General features: G+C 49.5%; 1 protein-coding gene across 3 annotated transcripts in view; it reads right to left on the bottom strand.

Moving 5' to 3' along the window:
* Positions 1 to 23,341, bottom strand: part of RECQL4 (RecQ like helicase 4) — a 45,501-nt gene that overhangs the window by 6,000 nt on the left and 16,160 nt on the right. For all 3 annotated transcript variants that reach the window (XM_053243783.1, XM_053243784.1, XM_053243785.1), the window contains exons 5-20: positions 23,089 to 23,232; positions 21,169 to 22,256; positions 20,398 to 20,497; positions 19,318 to 19,450; positions 17,442 to 17,570; positions 13,591 to 13,740; positions 12,822 to 12,914; positions 10,503 to 10,639; positions 9,351 to 9,434; positions 8,687 to 8,875; positions 8,115 to 8,300; positions 7,712 to 7,910; positions 6,252 to 6,529; positions 3,896 to 4,033; positions 1,324 to 1,480; positions 483 to 612 (exon numbers count right to left, since the gene is read on the bottom strand). In XM_053243783.1, the coding sequence (XP_053099758.1) occupies positions 483 to 612; positions 1,324 to 1,480; positions 3,896 to 4,033; positions 6,252 to 6,529; positions 7,712 to 7,910; positions 8,115 to 8,300; positions 8,687 to 8,875; positions 9,351 to 9,434; positions 10,503 to 10,639; positions 12,822 to 12,914; positions 13,591 to 13,740; positions 17,442 to 17,570; positions 19,318 to 19,450; positions 20,398 to 20,497; positions 21,169 to 22,256; positions 23,089 to 23,232 (3,335 nt within the window). The remainder of the gene's footprint in view (positions 1 to 482; positions 613 to 1,323; positions 1,481 to 3,895; positions 4,034 to 6,251; positions 6,530 to 7,711; positions 7,911 to 8,114; positions 8,301 to 8,686; positions 8,876 to 9,350; positions 9,435 to 10,502; positions 10,640 to 12,821; positions 12,915 to 13,590; positions 13,741 to 17,441; positions 17,571 to 19,317; positions 19,451 to 20,397; positions 20,498 to 21,168; positions 22,257 to 23,088; positions 23,233 to 23,341) is intronic.

The raw sequence follows: 23,341 nt of genomic DNA, 5'->3' as shown, positions 1-23,341 counted from the left end.
CATCTGGCCCAGCCCAGAGTGCGGCATTTTTAAAGGACAGATTTCTTGCCCTTATGGCTGCAGAGTTCAGCTGACAACACATGTGCAGCGTCTGGAGAAATCTCGGGGGTGGGCGCTGTGCAGAACTGCCTGTGTTCAGCGGGTGGGGCTTTGGTGGTTTGCAGAGCTCTTTGATCCTCTGCATGGCTGGCAGAAGCAATTATGCAAATAGAACTATTATATGCAAATGTGCTTCACATAACCTAGTGGCAAAATTCAGCTTCTCTTAGCACAGTATTTGGGTCTGTGCTAAGCACACAGCCCCAGACAGAACAGCTTTTGCCACCCAAACTGTGGCCTCAAGTGCTTGCTGGGAAACGGTGTGGCCCCTTAAATCCCGACCTCCTCGGCCACCTGCCCACATTTTCTGCTGCCCCTTGTCTCCCAGATCCCTGCTTGGAAGAGGGCAAGAGGACTGACTCCCTCCCTCCCCGTCTCCTGACCTTTGAGCAACTGCCCGCAGTTGCTTGGGGCCGCCATAACACACAGTCCGGCAGGAGGAGAGCGTGGGGTGCAGAAGCTCCACCCAGGAGCAGGGATGCAACTCCAGGTAACACAGAAGCGTCTCTATGCCTACATGAGGAAAGAAGACAGCCACGAGGTGGTTACACGAGGCGATAATGCAGGCGTTGCTTCTCTGCAGTCACCTTCCCCCTCTCAGTAGAAATCCGACTCTTCAGGACTTCACCGAGGAACTGGAACTAGTCTCCATTTAGCAGAGGGAAGCCAAAAAGCAAGCAGGGAGGCACGCTCCCGGGCCACCTCTTCCCCTCCCCTCCCGCTCCATTTCACAGAGGCACAGAAGGACTGCCAATGTGAGATTCACCCTAACTGGATCCTGGGCAAGAAGATTTCTCCCCGGGGTGGGGTGGGGTGGAGCACCTCCCCACTTCACAGCCCATGATGCAGTGTGTTGCTGGTAGGCCCCATCAGGCCTGCCAAGCCGCTGCCTCTTGCTCCCTCTCCTCCCTGCTACGGATCCTACTCCTTTGCACACAATGGCTGCTGGCCCTCCAGATGCCCCTCAGCTGTGGATCCTCCTCTCGTAACAGAGCTGCCCCCTTCCCGTCTGCACAAAAACTAAACCGCATCTGCTACCTGAGGTCCTTTTAACTGGAGATGCTGGCAGGGACTGAACCCAGAGCCTTCTGCAGGCAAGCAATGTGCTCTGCTAATGAGTTCCTCCCCGGTCCCCAAGCATAGAGGGAAGGCAAGAAGGGGATCCCTCGACTGCTGGGAAAGCAATCCCCAGTCGCCCCAGTCCCCAACAGGCAGCCTCCTCACCTTCCTCTCGGAAGTCCAGAGCCTCCACGGTCTGCTGGATAGGGATGGCCCTCTCGTGTTTGCAACACACCCTCAGCTGGCCCCCGTCTGTCTGGGGTTGCTCCTCCCCGCCTGCGTCCAAGACAGCCAACATCTCTGCATCCTCCACTTCACCACCCTGGGAGTAAGGAAGGTCGCCTTTACCACATAAGAGAGTCACCAAAGGAGACCGGGGGCATGGTCTGCCAGGCAACGCATCTTTCATCCATACCGAAAAAATCAGAACTATTTCAGTCGGAGAGAATGAAAAACCAGCCTGCTGTTCCCACTGGACATATAGGGAGACGTGGACATATGAAGCTGCCATGGGCAGTGGCTCTCTGAGCCCAGACAGAGCGAGGCCATTCCCAGCTCTGCTGCTCAACCCTTTTTTAACTGGAGATACCAGGGACCAAATCCTGGATCCTCTGCATGAAAAGCATGTGAGCGATGCCCACTTCCATTGAAATGAGTAGTGTTAGCATTAAGCAGGTACACAGTCTGGGGGTGCTTCTGGACACAAACCTCTCCCTGGTGTCCCAGGTTGAGGCAGTGGCAAGAGGTGCCTTTTATCAGCTTCGGCTGATACGCCAGCTGCATCCATTTCTTGAGATAAATGACCTCAGAACAGTAGTACATCTGCTGGTCACCTCTAGATTTGACTACTGCAAGGCGCTCTATGTTGGACTGCCTTTGTACATAATCCGGAAACTGCAATTAGTCCAGAATGCAGCGGCCAGATTGGTCTCTGGGTCATCTAAGAGAGACCATATCACTCCTATCTTAAAACATCTACACTGGCAGCCGGTAAGTTTCCAGGCAGAGTACAAGGCTTTGGTTATAACCTATAAAACCCTAACCAGCTTGGGCCCTGGGTATTTAAGAGAACGTCTTCTTCGCTATGAACCACACCGCCCATTGAGAATCATCTGGAGAGGTTCGTCTGCAGTTGCCACTTGCTCGTCTGGTGGCTACTCGGGGACGGGCCTTCTCCATTGCTGCCCCGAGGCTTTGGAACACACTTCCTGCTGAAATAAGAGTCTCTCCATCTCTTACAACTTTTAAAAGGGCAGTCAAGACACATTTGTTTACCCAGGCTTTTAATTAGATACTGTTTTAATTGTTCTAATTGTGTTTTAATAGTTTTAACTTTTTAAATTTTAATTGTTTAAATGTTTTAATCTTTTTATTGGCTGTTTTTATTGTTTTGTAAACCGCCCAGAGAACTTGCATTTGGGGCGGTATAGAAATGTATTAAATAAATAAATAAAATAATTGTACTTTGAGTGGATCATACCCTCATTATGCTGACCCTTAGATCAGCCTCCCCTCCCTCTAAAGAGTTAACAGGGAGTGAACCCTTGTCTTGACTGACACACTGGTGAACTCTAGGGCAGCCAATCAGTACACCAGGTGGGTGGGACCTAGAGAGTGACTGTTGGGAATTCTGGGAACAAGAAGGGAGGTCTTTGTTGGGGAGAAGCACATGCAGAAAGACTTAGTGAGGGGCATGGAGCTTTTGCTCCTTCATGGTCAAAGCCAGCATGGAGGTTTCTCTCATGGAATAACTGCAGATCCTTGAGAGACAGGATTGCAGGAAGCTTGATTCTCATCAAGTGTTGGGTGAGGTTTCAAGGAAAAGGAACAGTTTGTTAGTCAGATTTTGCATTAGAAACATATATTTCTTTGTGTGCGTGCTTGGCATATTCCTGATACTGTTCTATTATTGTTTACCTGCAACATAATTAAAATAAGATACACTAGCCTACGCACAACCCACCTAAGGCATTGCAAAAGACTCTATAAACATCTAAGCGTACCTAAATGCAAACTGAAACTGAAGTCTAAAGCAACCTATTTTTGTAACCTACTAAGTATTTTTGAGTGTATTTGAACCCTAAAAGCCTCAGATGGAAGCAGTCTGTAGTAACTGAATAAAACATATTTTTTTTTTGTTATTTTCTTTTCACAAGCCTCTCAGAGTTGGTTTTTAACTCAAGAAAATGGGAGGGCAGAAAGGGGATTTCTCTGGTGCAAAAGCATCCTCAAGCACTCAGCAGCTATCAGTTTTCTCATTACGTGTAGGCCTACACCTGGAAGGGTTTTTGTACTTATCCAAAATAAAGAGTGTTTTCCCTGGGATTCCACCCTAAGCCCAGGGAGGTTCAAGCTCTGTCAATAAGAGGGGTGGAGGCAGCAGCATTTTAATTCTACCGGAAATATAAGATTAGTTTTATGAGAAGCCCAGTCAGGAATCTTGCCGGAGACGATTCAGCATTTTCCCCTCACGTGAGCTGCTCTGAGACAAAGGCTCTAATCTGTTACGCCTGGGCACATCAATAAGTGAAGAGAAAGCATGCTCGTTTCCAGTACCTCTCCAGAGCATAGCTCAGTTGACAGAACTCTAGATCTGCAACTAGACAAGTCTGTATGTGTGTACAGCCTGAGCCATGTGTGTTCCATGCATTCAAATCAACAGTTTCCATTCAACCATGCAGGCCCCAGGGACATCTCTGGCAAGTTGTCATCCCTACACCCTCCCTCCTCCCCTGACCTGGTTGAGCTCCTGCTGTCTCTGGTGAAGTTCCCGGCACTTGCAGCGAGAGAAAACCTTCTGGACAAGCTTCTTCACAGTAAAGAAGTCGACAGTATCTGCGTAGATGTGTCTCCTCAACTCGTGCAAATCGTCACCCTGGGGAGAGTGAACAGGGGAAAGGGGAGCTGGGAGCAGAAACCCATCACCAATTCCATCGGGCAAGAAGCCAGGCCCTCTTTCTGATCAAGACCTCAGCTCTTCTTAGATGTCCTCTTTATGCACAGATTAAATCCGTGGAGTTGGCATGGCCTCATCAGGGGTGGGACCACACCATATGTTATTGCCAACTTCCATTTGTTAACCAGCAGTTGTGAAAAAGAGTGCCTAGGAGGCTACAATCCTACAGCAGGGGCAATCCTACTTTGCACTTCACATGTCCAAAAATGTCTAAAAAGAGCTCACGTTACTATTGTTAGGGCCTTTACACCACCCATCTTTCAGCCTACCCCACCCCACAGAGCTGTTGTAAGGATAAAAAGGATTGCCTCATGTACACGGCCCTGAGCAAATTGGAGGAAAGGTGGAATACAAATGTAAGTGTGGCCCCTCGGCTTTGGAATACCCTCTCCGAAGAGCTTCACCATGCTCTCTCTCTCTCAATGTTTTAAAAATTAAAAACACATTAAAATCAAAAATTAAAAATATATCATTTTAAATAGGCTTTTTAACGTTTTACCTGCTGCTTATATCTGGTAGGTTCTTTCGTTTTTATAGTGCTGTTTTTAGCTTTTTATTAATAACTTTTCATTTGAAACTTAAAACATTTGTAATTTGAAATGTGGTTTTAGCCTGATCTTTTAACTTGTTAAACTTTACTAATCTTTTATTTTACATTGTATCTATTCTTATTAATGTTGTGAGCTGCCCCGGTTTGAAATATAGTAATAACAGCAGGTTGGGTTGGGTAAAATCGAGTAGTAATGTGGAGTATCTATGTTTTGAATTATTATAGCAATGGTTTATATGTATAGTTAACGTGAACCACGCAGATAGGTAAGCGGGAAGTCAATATTTACTTAATTAAATAAATGAATGTAATTTGAATGTAAAGATATTGTAAAAGCCAATAAAATTTAAAATGCAAAAAAAAAAAAAAAGAGTTCACACAATCGGGCTAATGTTGGTGACTCCCATTAAACCTTGACCTCTGCAGTTTTTGAGGGAAGAATCCAAAACACCCCTTATCATTTAAGGCGGGGCGGGCCGGTCTCAAACTTGGGTTCCCAGATGTTGTTGGACTACAGCTGCCTCCCCTCACCCCCACCCCAGCCATAACAGCCTTTTTATTATGGGAACTGCAGTCTGACATCTGGGGACCTAGTTTTAAGAACTCCTGACTTAAAGAGAATTCTCCAGTTCTTGCAGGGCTCTCATATTTAATAGGCTTCCTTTATTAAAATTAAACATAAACTCTGGGGGGGGAAATGTTGTGAGCTGCCCCGAGCAGTAGTGTATGGAAGGGGCAGGGTAAAAATATTCTAAATAAATAAATAGAGCAAATACTTCATGTGGGGCTGCCTTGGAGGACTGTCGGTTTCCATGAGCACAGAACGCAGTGGCCTGTCTTCTGGCAGGCCTGAGTTGCTGGCTGCCCCTTACAGCCACCCCCCAGCTTCCCATTTCTCTCCATACACCTTTCACAGTGCTGGCCTTGCCCTAGAAATGCCTCAGTGCCTTGGACTATATATGTTGGAGACTAGACCAGGCTGCCCCTCCCCGTGTTCCACCACTGTCCTGAAGATCAGCCAAGACGCCCTTTGGATTGTATCACTTGTGCACCAAGCATGCAGAGGGGCATTCTCAGCAGCGGGACCACAATGGTGGAACTCCATTCCTCTGGAGGTTCACCAGAGGTCCCAGCCTGACATGGGCTGGCAGAGGTCTATCGGTTAACTTGAGCACTTTCTGGAAACTGCAGAAGGCCCCCTCCTTTGGGCCGGCTTTTAAAAGCCAAGGTAAAGCAGGAGTGCCATGACTATAACCAGTGCTCAAATACTTTTTTGAATTGGACATTTTATTCTGACATTTCTACAGCGTTGTTGCATTTCTGAAAACAGAGAGTCGGAATGAGGAAGGACAGAAATACATCTAAATGAAATGAATAAAGCACACAACTATCTCCACTTCGTAAGTCCCTCCCTCCCTCCTTCCCTCCACCCACCCACTGTCCAAAGTTGCTAAACTGGAAAGCACCCATTCCAAAAACCATTCCAGGTTCCTTCACGCAGAATTTGGTGCACACAGAGCCTGGCTTTTGGCCTCCAAGCAGGAGGGGCTCAGTCCCTCTGAGATCACGGCACCTGGCAGGCCTTACCTCTGGGTGCAAGAAGAGGTGGCACTGGGCAGGCTTGCCATCTCGCCCTGCCCGCCCAATCTCCTGCACGTAGCTCTCAAAGTTCTTGGGCATGTTGTAGTGCACCACACCGCGCACGTCAGACTTGTCCAGCCCCATGCCAAAGGCCACTGTGGCCACCACGACCCGCAGCTGGCCGGACATGAAGTTGTTCTGCACACGGCGGCGCTCAGCTGAGGACATGCCAGCATGGTAGGCGTCAGCAATCCATCTCAGAGGGCGGCGGAGGCTCTTTTTAGCTGCGTGGGAAGCGAGAGTGCAGAGGCAAGACTCAAACCATGTCCCCAAGCAAACACCTCAGAGGTGTTTAATCTAATCCCAACCCAGGAATTCAAAGATGCTGGAAAGCATCCAGTGGCAGTCAGTCCCTTGTGCCAGAAGCGAAGTCCGTATTCATGGCAGTGGAAACCGACCTAGCTACCTGTGAGGAGAGCTGGTCTTGTGGTAGCAAGCACGAATTGTCCCCTTTGCTAAGCAGGGTCTGCTCTGGTTTGCATTTGAATGGGTGCCTACCTGTGGCCGCTCTGAGAAGAACACCTGCATCATGCAGAAGGTTCCAAGTCCCCTCCCTGGCAGCTTCTCCAGATCGGGCTGAGAGAGACTCCTGCCTGTAACCTTGGAGAAGCCGCTGCCAGTCTGGGTAGACAATACTGAGCTAGATGGACCAATAGTCTGACTCAATATAAGGCAGCTTCCGATGTTCCTTTCCATGGACCTGGACACAAGTCTGGTGAATGGCAAAACATGTACACAGGTGGCAATGTGCCATGTCTAAACCCTCTTTGGGGGAGATGTTTCATCATGCTGTGGTCCAGTAATGCCATTCATAAGATTTGTTCAATATAAAGAAACACACCAAACCTGACAACCTGTCTTGACACCAGGACCTGCTGGCCATGTAGCAGGAACACAGCAGTTTACAGACAGGCCAGCTTTCTCAGAGGCTCCAGCTCTCTAGCATTTCCTGGCTTTCTGACTGCACCTTCCTCCAGGTCTAGAAATTCAGCCCAACCAGCCATGAGAAATGGGTGCTGGTTGCACACACCACCCTGCTTTTAAAATGCCAAGATGCACGCAGGAGTGCTTTCAGTGGTTGATCCTGTGCCCTGGATGTGTTGTGAGGCTTTGCTTGTCCAGCTGACTCCCAGGGTTTGGGATAAGCCAGTAAAGGGGCAACACGTGCAACTTCGTGACCAATGTAGCTTCATTTTAGGTGGTTTCATGAGCTGGACACTTTAGGTAAATGTTAACTGGATGCTGCATCTCTTCTAATTTACTATGGGTCTTTGGGATGGGGCAGGCTAGAAAGAAATACATTTTCGATTTAAGATGGGAACTGGAATAAAGCCGCCTGCCGGGTGTCTGCCAGCTCTCGTGTTTGCATTCTGCACCATCTCCCAGCAATCCTCCCCACCCCACACCTTTTGCTTTCTTCTTCTTGCCAGGGGCATTGCTGCCACTCTCCTCCTCCTCTGCACAGGCAGGTTCCTTGAGCTTTACACCCTGGAGGCATGTGCGGATGAGTGCTGCAATCCGGGTCGTCTCCTCCCGGCGTGTGCAGTAAACAATGACCGAGTCCAGGCTCCCAAACCTCTCCCCTTGCAGCAAGCTCACCAGGGCCTGCCAAGAGAGAGAGAGAGAAGCCAAGCCAATGGCTGGCGAGGAAACAGCTCCGCCTGCTGCTCCTGGGCATGCAATAAAGGAATGGGGGAAAACTGACCCACCTAGGGATTAACATTTCTAAGCCTACTCTGCCCCCCCACACACCCATAGACACGCTCCACTCTAGCTGTGGGGAGAACAGTGGCTCAGCCTCAGACTTGCCTGGTCCTTGTCTCTGTCTGTAGAGACGGAGAGGTGCAGGTTTGGAGGGACGGCCGCCGAGCGCGTGGCAATCCCCTCTTCGCCCTCCGGGATGCCCAGGTGATGACCCACGTCCCGTGCGGTGGACACTGTGGCAGTGGCAGTCAGGCCCAAGAAGCAGCGCACCCCTAAGCGGTCCCGGAGAACCTGCCAGGGAGAAGGAGCTGCGGTCAGGCCTCCTACGTGGCAGCAGCAAGGGGAGGGGTTGGCAGTGGCTTTGCCCGTCTCTCCTGCTACAGCTGGGGGTTTGCCACTTGGGGGCACCGCATTACCACCCCCACTCCTCCTATCTGCGAGCTAGATAGGCCAGCCCTCTATCTAGGCTATTGAGCAGCTAGCCCTTCCCACAACAATTCTGGCTCCCCAGAAGACCCCTGGGAGCAGAACACTCCCAAAGCAGGATGGTGGTCACTTGGCTGAACTGGTGGCTTCTTCCAACAGCCAGCACCAGCCCTTCCTCCTCACAGTGTCCCCCGTGTACATTGAGGCTCCCTGCAGCAGAGAGGAGTCCAGGCACAGGTCTGCCTTTGTACCTTACAGAGCCGCAGATAACAAGGGCGGAAATTGTGGGACCACTCCGAGACGCAGTGCGCTTCGTCAATGCAGGCAAAAGCCACCTTGGGGAGCTGGTCAGCTGGTGGGAGGCAACTGGAGCCGGAGAGGCCTCCCCCCACCAAGGCCTCAGGGGAGAGCAGCAGCACCTGCACATTCCCTGCTTTCACCTGCAAACAGACAAACCAGTCCGTGCTAGATACCTGCCTGAGTGACATAGGGCTGCCCAAAGAACACACAAAACCCACCAAAAATACCCACCAAAAACTAACAGGATGCAAGATGATAAGGAAATGGAAACAGGGATTGGCATTTCTCCCTTTATCATAGCATAGAAACAAGATAGTGGTATATATTGTATGGGCATACACACACACACACACACACACACACACACCAGCCTTGCTCCTGTCTTGCTGTTGGTACCCACTACTTCCTTGGAGCTCTGTTCCAGTCTGGATCTGCCAAGGTAGCACAGCCGGCTTCTGAACTATTTTAAGCTTGAGACAGTTCCCTCTGGCCAAAGGGAGCAACATGACATGTACAAGCTCCAAATTGGAGACAAGGAGGCAGAGGTACGAGAGAAGGCTGCCGTGTCGTTTTGTAGCCCCTGCAAGGACACGGCCTCTGGGCCACCTGGCTCACCTTGTCCATCGCAGCCTCTCTCTGGGCCTTGGACATGTTGGAGTGGACACAGACAGCTTTCAGGTGCTGGGGAAGGCCGGAGACCTGCGAGGGAAGTGGAGGGTGAGCATCTTTCTGGGCCAGAGAGATGGACCCAGCACAACCCACGGCTGCGTATCCCCACAAATAGCTTCTCGCGTGCCACTGCCATCTTCAGTCCTGCCATAACACTCCCCAGGATGGAAGCAACCTGTTGAATCAGCTCTATCCTCTTCCTTGGCTGGTGCTACAGGCACCTTCTCTTCGAGTCTCTGCATTGTTTCCCGACCCAGCTGCGGGCCAGTGCTTGAGCCTTTCCCTCCAGCCTGGTCTTATCCATCTAAGACAGACTCTGCATCACTTGCGTACAGCATAGTGTTGCCACTAGAAGGACAGCAAGCAGTAGCAGCAAAATTTCTTTATTTTAATGTTCATCCTACTTTTCTTTAAATCAATCAAAATTTGATTGATTGTGATGAAGTAAATTAAAAACAACAGCAACAATGCAGTGAATCAAAAATAAGCTTTGAGCAGCAGGAGAGAGTAACAATTTAAAAATTCAGCAAAGCAAGAACAATCTACGTATGTCAGAATATAAAAAAACAAAAGCAGGATTAACCAACCATAAAGGCTCCTCTGAAGAGCTGGGTTTTTTACCTGGTACCTAAATGGAGGCAGTGGTGGGGCCAGGAGGGTCTCCCCAGGTGTCTAGCAGGAGCAGCAGCTCTTCCCAGGAATTCCACAAAGTTGGTGCCACTCCTAAAAAGGCTCTACGCTTGCAGATCTCAAAAGGGATCTGGGGCCCAGAGTTCCTCCTTCCCCTCTCCTAGGACTATAAGCAAATTCATGGAGGACAGCAGATGTATAAAGGACAAGTCTACCAGTGGCTACCAGTCATGATGGCTACAGGCCACCTCCAAATTCAGAGACAGGATGCTTCTGAATACCAGCTGCAGGGGAGCAACAGCGGGAGAGGAGGCATGCTGCTGCCTCCTGCTTGTGGGCTTCCCAGAGGCATCTGGTAGGCCCCGTGGGAAAACAGGATGCTAGCCTAGGTAGGCCTTTGGTCTGATCCATCAGGGCTCCTATGCTGTTAAGCAAGGGAATCACACTAAGCTCAGACTGCAAACTTACTTGGTCATCCATCAGCGACACCAATGGCGAGATCACCAAAGTGATGCATTTGGACCTCTTGCTGTACAGGTAGGCAGGAAGCTGGTAGCAGAGAGATTTCCCCATTCCTGTTGACAGGACTACCAGCGTGGAGAGCCCTGGGGGGAGTAAGGAAGGGGAGCAGCGGAATTAGAGCCCCTGGGGCTGAATTCTCCAGGCTATTTCCAAGCAAAGAATGGAGGAAAGTAACTTTCCTCTCCACTGGAGACTCACACAAAGGCGTTCTTTGTGTTGACCTGCCCTCTGGACAAATGGGCCTCAGCAGCTCCCTCATTACATTAAATGCATTGGCTGACATCCAGGCTAACACAGCCCCCACCCCACCCCCGCAAGAAGGTCACATAGCTGAGCGGATGCTCAAAGTCGTGCAGTCTCTTGTGGACTGAGTCACTTTGTGCAAGCGCTGCACTTGCATGACAAGGGAAGTGGATTGCTTTGCATCATTCCCTGCAACACATATACCCGGTCCCTCACAACACCCGGTCCCTCTCAGGGGAGGCATAGCACAAGCTGCACAGGCACATTCTATTGCCTTGGCACAAGCCTGGTCTGGGACGCCATCTCCCAACACACTGGAACCAGCTAGCCCAACATCCTTGCACTGGTGCAACATGTTTGCACAAGAGCCATTACATTTTTTATCCTGCCCTTCTTCTAAGGAGGCTCAGAGAGGCAGCCACAGTTTCTCAAGCCCCAATTTTATTTTCCCCACAACTCCAGAAGGTAGGCTAGACAGAGAGTATGACTGGCTTCAGAGCTGAGCAGGGTTTTGAACCTGGGACCCCCTGGCCGTTTGGGGGCCACTCTACTTGCGACATTACACTTGACTGGCTGCAGTAATTTCCACCACTCAGGTTGCCACTAATAAACACACCCGCCTGTGATACTTGGGGAAAGAGAGCTCTCTTGTACCATGACCCACCTTCCCCATTCCTGCCAGGGAGAGGAGCAGTAGGACCCACAGATCAAAACAGCACTGGAGGACCGGGGGGGGGGGGTAGGCCAGACCTCCAGAGACTACCAGGAAGAGCAGCAGCACAGCAGAGGGCCTGGGGCAGCCGACTCCCGCACCCTGCCAGGGCAAGGAGGAGAAGGGGCTTCACTGAGAAATGGCAGGACATCGCAGAGGCAAGCCTCGGCTGCTGGCAAGTACAGGAAGCCCATCAGACCAGTGGGAGGAGCTGAAGCCCAGCGACAGCCCTGGAGTGCAGGCAGCCGCTGCCAATGAGCTCCTCCAACGGATGGTGCGGAGATGGGGCTGGCGGACAGGACTCCTGCAAGGCTGCCTGGGGGTCACTTGGACCAAAGAATGAGAGGCAGTCTGCACCTTCAGCAAGCTCCTGATACGAAGTGCCTGGGGAGCACCATTCGCTCGGGTGTATAATGCATCCCAGGTACATTACTCAAGCAACCGTGTAGGCCTGTTTCTTGCCCAGAGAGAGTAGAAGAGGAACGAGAGCCACGCCAGGTCATCCTCCCCTCCCACACTTATTCCAGAACCAGACACCCCACTAGCTGAAAAGCACAGCATGCATTCCAGCTGGGCCTCCAAAGCAGCTGGGGGCCAAGAGGCACAGATTTAGGACATCCAGTGAGCCTCACAATTCAAGATCCAAGACCTCAAAAAGGGTTGGATCCAGGCCATGATAGGGACTCATATCCCAGGAAAAAAGGAAGATACTTTTTCTACCAGACACTCATCTGTGATGCTAGGATGGGTCGTGCCAGCCACTTGGACTGGCAGGAAAGCAGTATGGACCGGAGCACCCTTCACATCTGGGCTGCAGGGGTGGAAATATTTCTACTTGCGACATCACACGGCCAAGCTGTCCCTGCTAACTTGGCAAAGGGGCACCTTTTAACATGTTGATTCTCTTTATTCAGCAGGGGGAGAGTAACTGGCCCTCTCCACCCCCAGCACAGGACCTCCAGTGACTGTTGCTGGTGTCTATCTTGTGTTTCATTTTAGTTTGTGAGCCCTTTGGGGACAGGGAGCCATCTATTTATTTATTATTTCTCTGTGTAAACCGCCCTGAGCCATTTTTTGGAACGGCAGTATAGAAATCAAATCAACCAACCAATCAATCAATAGCACTGCAAACCCCTTAAGTCAGAGGGGACTGGCTATTCTCTGGAAGTCCCACCTGGTGAAACAAAACCTGGCCACCAGCAATGAGGGCCGTTGTTACATCCAAGTTAAGGGAGGCCTTTTTGTCCACTGTATATTCCCAGCGGGATCAGCAAGTCCTCTGCCCGACTTCAGAGAAGAAAGTGTCTCACCTGAGAGGATCTTCATGACTGCGGCTTCCTGTCCTGGCCGGAAGGAGGCGTAGCCCAGCGCAGCCAGTGCCTGGAACACTTCAGGAGGGGTCTCTGCACAAGATGCAGAACAGGCCCAGTCAGGGAAGAGGCCACATGCCAGTGGCTGCTACCCCACAAGGACCCAACACTCAGGGGAGCGCAAGCAGAGCGTGCAGGGGTGTTGGGCAGCTGCCCGTGCCATCTCAGGATCAAAGCCAAGGCAAGGATCAAAGGCCCCGGGATTCTGTCCCCAGGGTCTGGGAGAGGCATAGCAGGCTCAGTGGACTGGAGCCGAGGGGCTGGCACCCCCAGCTCCTAGGCTGTATCCTGGACTGGGGGCGGGGCCAGAGATGAGGCAACAAGGTTCTGCCTACGGCTCCCTGTTGTAACTAAACGGAAGGACATGGAACCGAAACAAACGGCACATTCTTCCTGCCTACCCCTGCCTCTATTCGGCTTCCCTTCCTTGGGTCCCGGAACGGGAGCTCTGCGGCCTCCCTGGTGGCAATTTTCCGACTGCAAGTCCCTCAGAGCAGGGACTCGAGCTCGCATTCTTTGTGCAACGCCATGGGCACGGGCGGCATCACGGAGCATCGGGCACGCTGGTTCCGCACTGCCAGCCCGCAGAAGCCCCGTGCCCCCTGAGCTCCCACCCACTGGCCCAACGGAAAGGGGTCACAGAGCTCTGCCACAAGCCTGGCCCACTGCGCTGAGTCCGTGGCTCAGAGCTGCCCTCGCCAAGCCTTACCTCTCACCGTCCCACCTGGCCCCAGTCTGTAGAGAGGCTCCATGGGTGCAGGTGCAGAGGGGAGTTCGGGCACAGGCCTCTGTGCATGCAGGAAAACCTCTTCCTCCTGGGCCAGCTGCCCTGGAGCTCTGTGGCTGCTCTCGCTCTTTGCTGGGGAAGGAAGAGGAGAGACATTAATTAGCCTGTAAAGGTAAAGTGTGCCATCGAATCGGTGTCCGCTCCTGGTGCCCACAGAGCCCTGCGGTTTTTCTTGGGTCGAACACAGGAGGGTTTTCCATTGCCTCCTCCCGCGCAGTATGAGCTGATGCCTTTCAGCACCTTCCTATATCACTGCTGCCTGATAAAGGTGTTTCCCATAGTCTGGGAAACACACCAGCAGGGATTCGAACCAGCAACCTCTAGCTTGCTATTCAAATCATTTGTCCACTGCGCCATTAGGTGGAGAAAAACTGACAAAGAGACAGTGTTCATTCTAATACGGATCAGCATAACGAGACCTAAACCTCCAAGTGCACAATCCGTACTGTCCACCAGTCTCACCCATGCATGAGTCTGTCACTGCAAAACCAGCTGTGACTGAGCCCAATTTGCAAAATGCCTTTATGAAGTCAAAAAGGGATGTGGTTCACTAAAAGAAATACATCCCAACAGCATAAGCTGAACTGTAGCCATTTCCCTTTATTAATATAAAAAAGCAACTATACACAGCAAGTGCTGCCTTCTCAGTGTCGGCATACAATGAAACTCACTACTGCTACCTAGAAGAATGCCCATTTAGCTTACCAGATAAGCTTGTGGCAGAAGCTATCTTAATCTGAGTCCTAACAAGCAAGACATGGGATAGGAGAGCTGGTCTGGTGGTAGCAAGCAGGACTTGTCCCCTTAGCTAAGCAAGGTCTGCCCTGGTTGCTTATGAATGGGAGACCTGATGTGTGAGCACTGCAAGGTATTCCCCTCTGGGAAGAGCAGAAGGTTTCAAGTTCCCTCCCTGGCTTCTCCAAGATAGGGCCGAGAGAGATTCCTGTCTGCAACCTTGGAGAAGCCGCTGCCAGTCTGTGAAGACAATACTGAGCTAGATAGACCAATGGTCTGACTCAGTATATGGCAGTTTCCTATGTTCCTATGCTAGATCACCTAGAGATCCCTACTGCGACCCAGATATAAAGAGCTATAAATTTAAAAAGAAGAGAGTAGGAAACGCCCTTCATACGGGGAATTGAACCATTGCTATCTGGGCAAGGAAACGCTTCTTGAAGTGGTGGCTTTTTTTAGCCGACTTTCCAGTAGGCTTACAAGATCACCTGGCATTCTGTGTGTGTGTCTGTGTGTGTCCCCATTCCCTCCCATCAACTTCGCAATGCCTGGACCAATATGAGCCAAATCAAGAACAGTTGTAGAAACACGTTGGGACACCTCAATGGTGTCGTTTGTAATGATGTCATCCATCCCGATTCAAGATGGTGGACGCATGAATGTTTGAGGCGCAAGTGGGCTAACTTGTGAGCCACCTACCAATCTGAAGCAAATTTAGTACAGCTGCAGTGAGTGACACACAGGGATACCTCAATGGCATAGTTTGTGATGATGTCATCCACCTCAATTCAAGATGGCAGACACATGAACATTTGAGGCACAACTGGGCCTCAATTGTGAACTGCCTAACCAATTTGAATCAAATTTGTTACAGGTATAGGGACACACAGGGACGGCTGAAGGGCATAGTTTGTAAAGTCATCCATCCTGATTCAAGATGGCAAACATTTGAGGTGCAAGTGGGAACTGATTTGGACCATATTTGGAAAAGTTATAGGGACACCTCAAACACATAGTTTGTGATGATGTCATCCACCCCAATTCAAGATGGTGGACACATTAACATTTGAGGCGCAAATGGGCTAACTTGTGAACTGCCTAACCAATCTGGACCAAATTTAGTCCAGTTGTAGGGACAGTGAAAGGAAAGTAGGCAGATTAGTTCTTACTAGAACAACTTATTTTACATGTAGCATGGTGGGAGCAACGTTCTCTACCCAACCCCAGCGCAGCATCTCTCCCTCCAATGGCTGTTGCTGATGTCTAGGTTATGTTCCTTTTTTAGACTGTGAGTCCCTGTGAGACAGAGAGCCACTTTCACATTCATTTTGCTATGTAAACCACCTTGAGAATGTTTTTTGTTGAAAAGCAGCATATAAATATTCCTAATGATAATAATAAACAAATCTGTACCAGTGAAGCTTTGTCTGTGGCCAATAACAGGACTGTGTGTACTTATTCTTCTCCCCGCCACACAGCATCACCACCACATTCTTCTGTCGGGATATATTTATTATGGCAAAGCAGCAAAGGGCTAGTTGCTGTGTAGGGCACCAACAGCCCACCCAAAATCCCGTGGCCTGAGATTTCACCAGCTACCACCCGCACATTTCTAAACTTTCCTCATCTTTATGGCTACAGAGGGACTAGCTTTGTTTTAAGAGAACTGGAGACTTCTGACAAAAAGGAGAGAGGGCTGGAATGGTTTCAGGTTCCAGCTGGGCCACAGACAAGCATCAGAACAAGGGGCCTTATAAAGACCAACGTAGGGACAAGCACAAGGAAGACTGTAATGCCTCCCACACATTTGAATTGCGCTATATAAAATGATCAATATTAATAGTAAACAGAAGCGGGAGTTTCCTCAGAATGCCAAAGCACGATTCCAGATTCCATGCCAGTATGGCTTGCACACAGCTCTATAAGCACTTGGATGTCAGCCTCACATTCCCAATCCAAAGGGCCATTTAGTGCTGTGAATGCCTATTAGAGACCTTGTGGAGGGCCCATAGACCAGTGGAAGGTTCCATCCTGGGCATCACCAGTTTAAAAAAGAGTAGGAACTAAGTGATGGGGGAAGCTTCTGCCTGAGACTCTGGCGAGCCACTGCCAGTCAGAACAGACAATATTGGACTAAATATGGACAGGTAGTTTGACTCAGAAAGGCAGCATCACAAGACTGAGTTGTTGTTCCCTGAGCAGCCTCTAAGTGGCACTAAAGAGCCCTTACAGAAACTCTTAACCATCCCAGTAGCAATTATATCTACCAATTCTCATCTACATTCTTGTGACCTTTCAGAACTCTTTACAGTCTGGGGTTTTATCTTCCTGAATAACATGGTTCATCTACAGACTTGGCCGCCTCTCTATTCAATCCTGCTTCCAAACTGTTTACAAATGTTGAACAGCATTAGTCTTGACGTATATCCTTGGCGGGGCGGTGGATGGTCTTCATACAGGACAAAGATCAACTTGCACCTCTGGGTTTTTCTTCTTAAATGCATAAATTCGGCGGGGGGGGGGGGGGAACCCAAGCATTTAGAGAAAGTGTGGTGTATATATTTTTCTAGTACTAAATAATATTTATGTAAATCCTTCAATTTTTTCTCCATGTAGGAGGCTGTATACCTGGCTTAAAGGTAAAGTGTGCCGTCAAGTCAATTTCAACTCCTGGCAACCACAGAGCCCTGTGGTTTTCTTTGGTAGAATACAGGAGGGGTTGACTACTGCCTCCTCCTGTGCAGTATGAGATGATGCCTTTCAGCATCTTCCTAGATCGCTGCTGCCCGATATAGGTGCATACAAACGGAAATTCAACCCGGCAACCTTCTGCTTGTTAGCCAAGCATTTCCCCGCTGTGGCATTAGGTGGCTTAGGTCATTGCAAACAACTTTGTGTGAAGCCATTATGCTTATACCAGCTCGCAGAAAATAAATCAATGGCCTCCACGACTCCACAGCCACAAGCTGATTGGAGCCAACACAGAAGCAAATAGGAGCAGGTTCCCTAGCACAGCCCCTGCCACCTCTGTCTCTTACCCAAGAGCTTGCAATAGGCTGTGTTGGTCATCTGAGCCACTTCTTCGAGAGTGAGCAATGGCACTTCCTCTTCCGCTGCACAGCCGCTTCCCTCCATCTGTGAGTCAGTAGCTGGGAGTTGCTCTACAACTGTGGCAAGAAAAGGGAGGTTAGCGTCAGAGCCATCAAAATCACCAGAAGGGCTGCCCCCTTCCACAGCCATGGCCAGGGACCTGTATGCACATTCTCTGCCAGATGTGCTCAGCCCAGAAGAACCAAAGGGTCTGCCTTTAGTGAAACCTGCACAAAGATGCAGGCGGCCTTCATGGCCTCAGGCAAAGGGCTGTAATAAGAAAAGGGTTTCATTAACTGATTAACGTCTGCCTGCAGCTTCCCCCAGCTCATCTGGTGGTAACTCAGGGCCGGGCTTTTTCTATAGCTGCCCCGAGACTCTGGAACCAACTCCCTGTTGTGGCAAGAGCTTCCCCATCTCTAGCAGGTTTTAAAAGAGCACTGAAGACACATTTATTTCATCACGCCTCTTGGGCCACTGTAAGTTGGTTTTATTGTTGTTTTAAATGCTTAACAGTTTTAACATTTGGTTTTAATTCTGGTTTTATTGTTTATTTTGAAAACTGGCACGAGACATTTATTGTTAGATTTATTTTATTATTAGATGTATATACCACCTTTCATTAAAAACAATCCCAAGGCGGTTTACAAAAGTTAAAACACATAATAAAAATAACAGTTAAAAGTATTCAGCTAAAAATATAAAAACAAATCTGATTTAATATATATAATATACAAACACAGAAAACGATACATGGATAAAGACACACAGAAGCAACAATAAAACAATCCTGTAAAGGCCTGGATAAAAAGTCAAGATTTAACCAGCTTCCTAAAAACTGTGACGGAGTCTGAGGAGCGAATGGCCACTAGGAGAGCATTCCAAAGCCTGGGGGCAGCCACAGAGAAGGCCCTGTCCCGAGTGCACAACAACCTAGCCTCCCTCATTATCGGCACCCGGAGCAGAGCCCCCTCAGATGATCTCATCAAGCGGGCAGAAACCCTTGGGAGCAGGCGGTCCCTCAGGTATCCTGGGCCCAAACCGTTAAGGGCTTTAAAGGTCAAAACCAGCACCTTGAATTGGACCCGGAAACACACAAGTAACCAGTGCAGCTCTTTCAAAATAGGTGTGATGTGATCACACCAGGCAGCTCCAGACAGAACCCTAGCTGCCGCATTTTGTACAAGCTGCAGTTTCTGGATATTCTTCAGCTACCCATTGGTATGAGGCAGTATATAAATATAATAAATAAATGAATAAATAAATAGTGAAATACTGTCCTGAAGGAAACCCCCTCACCCCTCAAATTGCTCTTCTGAGTGTCTCAGGCTGCTCCTGTCACTCTCTTGTGGCACATTTGCATTTATTTAATCTATGGTTTTGCATGATGGTTCTGTCTCCAGCAAGCAGTCAAAGTCTTGCTTATTTACACAGCCCTGTCTCTAGAGCACGGGGTGGAGATCTCCCACTGTGGATGGGGCTGTAGCTCACTAGCAGAGCACCCGCCAGGCCTGAAGGAGGCCCCAGGTTCAATCCTTGGGCTGGCAGCGTCTCCCGGTAGGGCTGGAACCTTGGAGAGCTGCTACCAGTCAGTGCAGACAGCACTGAACTAGACCGATCAAGGGTCTGAGTCGGTACGAAGGAGCGACCTGTGTTTCCTCCTCCAGCAACAGAAAAAAGGAGTATGGATCCTACTAGCCAGCTTTTGGTGCTCCCCCTCCCAACAGCCACCCAAAACACGGCCTTGCAAACACTTCACAAACAACTAGATTGGACTCTGCAACCTGGCCTTGGGACTTGGCCATGCCAGGCAGGCCGACTTACCTCTCCCCTTGCACTGTGAAGCCCAGTGACCAAGCCCCCCGCATCTGAAGCAGATGTCTGAGCCGCGGTCCAAGTGCCTTCCGCCTCCGCCTCCAAACTGCTCTCCCTTTTTCTGCCACTTCTGCTTCCATACCTGTGAAATGACCAAGAGGCAAGCTAAGCCCACAGATGCACTCCTGTAGCATTATAGCCCAGGGATCAAGTTGTGCTATGGGGAGAAGCCCTCTCCTCCTCGCCCTGCTCTGTATGGTCTGCCCTGCATCTGCCCGTGCAGACTGCACCCACATGGACCCCGGCATTCCAAATCCTTTTAAGACTCGTTCTTTGCAGCCCCTAAAGGCGATTCTCCAGTTCTGCGTGTGGAAAGCGTATTAAGGATTGAAACAAAGAAACAATTTGGAGAGAGGCCTTAATCTGTTTATTTGCCATGGACCCAGGAAATGATGCCCACGCTTGGAAGACCACCACTAATGTAATTGTTTCCGCAAAGAAACAATTTATCGTAATAACCCTGTGCACTTCCAGATGAAAATGGGGTCTGCTGCTTCTAATTGGGACCGGAGCAGAAAGAAGGGAAATCAACCAGAGCTTCCCAAGTTAGAAACAAGAGCTTATTTCCTCAAAGGCTTTAGAGTGGGGGCAGAGGGAGCACATAATTCTCACCAGTGGGGGCAGTCTCTGATTTACAAGGAGTCTGAGATTTCCTCCTGCGATATAAACATTCATCTTTTGTGCTCAAGACTCTCAATTTAAAGCCAACAATTTTTGTCCAATCATCTGATTAAGCAAACATACCTGACCAGCAGGTATTAGATTAGGGCAGCACTGAAGTGCATCTGCACACTCATGAGCCCCTACTCCACAGAGAGGAAACCTTTGATTACAACTAAACGGAGATACCTGCACTGAACTCTGCTTGCAGACGAGCCAAGAGATTCTAACTGTAGAATAAATGAGTTCAAGAGCTGCAAGTTCCATCCAGCTCTCCTGAGCACAGCAGTACATGTAACCCTCTCCATACCAATTCCAATCTCTACCCTGCCTCGTCCCAAAACATTCTCCTAATCGAGAGCAACCTACCTGCCTGCGAAGCTGTTTTCCTTTCAAGGCATACCCTTTCACGTGGGATTTATTCCTGAGATTGAGTTGGACAAAGTTGCCATCCTTCTTTGATGGTGCCCTGAAGAAAAACAGATCCTTAATTGATTCCCTGGATGTAATTTTGTTTGCTGTTGTCTCTTAGATTCTTTTATGTTGTGCTTTAGTTTTGTTGGTATTGTTCTTAAAGGATGTTGTAAGCTGCCTGGAGTGTTTCTTAAAATGGAGAGGCAGGATATACTGAATGTATATGAATACAAATAAAGAAAGTATTGGTTCTTTGAGGTTTTCAAAGGAGGTAGGCTTTGCTTTCATTTGCAAATCATGCTAGATCTTACTATAGCCTGTTCACCTGAGCAGAAGGGCAGACCCATGTGGGAGGAAGTGCCCTTTGGATATGCTGAGCTTAACTATGGGCCAGCTCTTTGAACTGATCCTGGAAAGGGACCAGAAACCAGTAAGGCTTATACTAGCCTCACTGGTTTCTGGTCCCTTTCCAGGATCAAGAGGAATCATGTCCTCCACCAACCAGCATTCTTAGAACTCACCAGACTATTTCTAGGCCATAAATTTGTTTGAGTTTAATTGTGTAATTGATTTTAATGTTTAAATGATTTTAATTGTAAACCACACAGAGACACAAGTTTTGGGTGGTACTGTGCTATAGAAAAATGTTGAATGAAAATAAATAAATAAATCAGAATTAAAACAGTTTCCTGCTCCAGGAGGATTTATTTCCCTCCCTAGACACACCTGCAGGCTGGAATACTGGATCTCGCTCTGCGTTTGGGACACTCCTCCCCATCGACTTCCCCAAGCAGGTTTTCAGAGGCAACGGGGACAACCGTTCCCTTTTGCTCTTGCACCAAAGCAGTGTCCTGACCTTCAAAATCATATTCACTCAGCCCTGGCTTTGGACTGACACCACGCAGCCTTTTGATGTGGCTGCTCCTGTTGAGTTCTTTAGCCTTCTTGCGTTTCACTCCAGAAGTACCACATGTGGCACTGTCCACAGCATCGCCTTCATGGGCTGCAGCATTCTGCAGTTTCTTCCTGCAAGAGGCCTTTTCTCTCTTGGGAGGACTGTGTCCAACCTCCACTTCACAGATGGCACCTCTCATTCTTGGTGATGTTCCTTCCAGAAGCCGCACCTCCTTTTTCTGAGTGGCATCTTTCGTGCAAATTTCTTGTTTATGGATATGCTTGAGGGCAAGAGAGACAGTGTCAGTTTCAACAAGTGCTGCACTGGGCCCTTCTGTGTTTGAGGTCCTACCTGCCATCTGGTTCTCCAGCACACCAGGCCTGCATTTGCCACCAGGACTCTGGACCAGGGGCTTCTTTCCCAAAATGCTTCCTTGACAGTTTCCCCCGAGAGAATCACAACACATCTCACTTTCCTCCTCTCTAGTGTGGGGAAGAACGCCCCCATTTTCCAAGGAATTGTGTTCTGGTGATCCCCGGCAAGGGTCTGCCCCATGAACTAGGGCAGGACAGCCGTCTCCTATTAGTCCCTCTCCAGTCTGCAGAGTTATCCCTTGGCACCTCTCTAGCCAACCTGGATCCAGGCTGCTCAGTCGCTTGGTCACCGTCTGCTTCAGGTGCTGAAACTTATCAAGTGATGGTGGTTCGGGCTTTGGGTCGGAGGTGGGGAGCTTGGCAGGAGTCAGTCCTGGAAATAGAGGAGGGGAGAGGTCTTCAGGTTCCTCAGCTTGGGGGCCAGGAAGCTGATCCAGGGGCTCAGAAGAAATCACTTTGATGGCCGGATGATGCAGGTCCTTCTGGGCTAATGTGGCTGACTTCCTCCGAGGAGTGAGGGGCTTCCTTGAAGTTGCAGGATGCTCCTGAGATGAGAAGTAACGTTCTGTTAGTTTTCAGCATTTGTACCAACTTGTGTCCCAGTAGTTTCCCCCCTGCTAATTTTATGCCAGGAGCCCACCACCTCTCTACACAGAAGCCTTCTGAACCAAGGCATAACAGACAACAATCCCTTCCCCACTGAAGTATTTTAGGGTAGAGTTTGGCCTCTAAATAATTCAGTGCTACAGAACTCAGACTTGTATTTTGGCACCAGAGGGTTAAAACTGGAGATCACACTGGGACTGGGCTCGTATAGCCTCTTCGGCTACAAACAGTCCTCTTCCTCAGAGGTGCCCCAAACAAGGGGGATGAAATCAAACCAAGAGGAGAAGAGCTGCTAGGGACTGAACCTGGGACCTTCTGCATGCAAAGCAGCACGCACTCCGCCTCTGAGCTATGGCCCTCCAGATTATTACAGAAGTTGTGCAGTCTGTCCAGGTTAATGACTGTGAGCTGCCTGTCACACGATGGCAGACAGTCTAGACTAATTAATCCAGAGTGTGGAGGCACAACCTTGTGTGTTTTGTATCAGAAGAGCAGATCCAAGCAACCTAAACATAAGAACAACCCTGCTGGATCAGGCCCGAGAAGGCCTATCTAGTCCTGCATCCTGTTTCACAGAGTGGCCCACCAGATGCCCCTGGGAAGCCCACAGGAAGAGCTGAGGGCCTGCCCTCTCTCCTGCTGTGGCTCCCCTGCCACTGGGGTTGAGAGGCATCTTGCCTCTTGGGCTGGAGGTGGCCTATAGCCCTCAAACTAGTCGCCTCTGCATCAGTTTGTACTCATAGGTTACAATTATTCACCCACTCCACAAACCTTCATGGCTGCTCCCAAGTTGCGCTTCAGCTTCATCCCAAAATATTGTGCAGAAGCCTGCAGAGTATCCCGGTCTTGCAGAGTCAGTTTAGGAACTGTCTGGCCTCGATTCAGGTGTGCCCCCCAGCAGCCCAATTTAAGTACCTTTAGGGGAGAAGAAGAGAGAGATAAGAGTGACTTGTAAAATTGACTGTTTTGGAATTTTATCAGATAACCAGAGGTTTCTATTTGAGAGAGGAAAATAATGAGCGAA

The sequence above is a fragment of the Hemicordylus capensis genome, chromosome 4 (assembly GCF_027244095.1).
Source record: "Hemicordylus capensis ecotype Gifberg chromosome 4, rHemCap1.1.pri, whole genome shotgun sequence".
Taxonomy (NCBI): Eukaryota; Metazoa; Chordata; class Lepidosauria; order Squamata; family Cordylidae; genus Hemicordylus; species Hemicordylus capensis.
The sequence above is the reverse complement of the archived record's forward strand: the minus strand, read 5'-3'. Positions and strand labels throughout refer to the sequence as shown.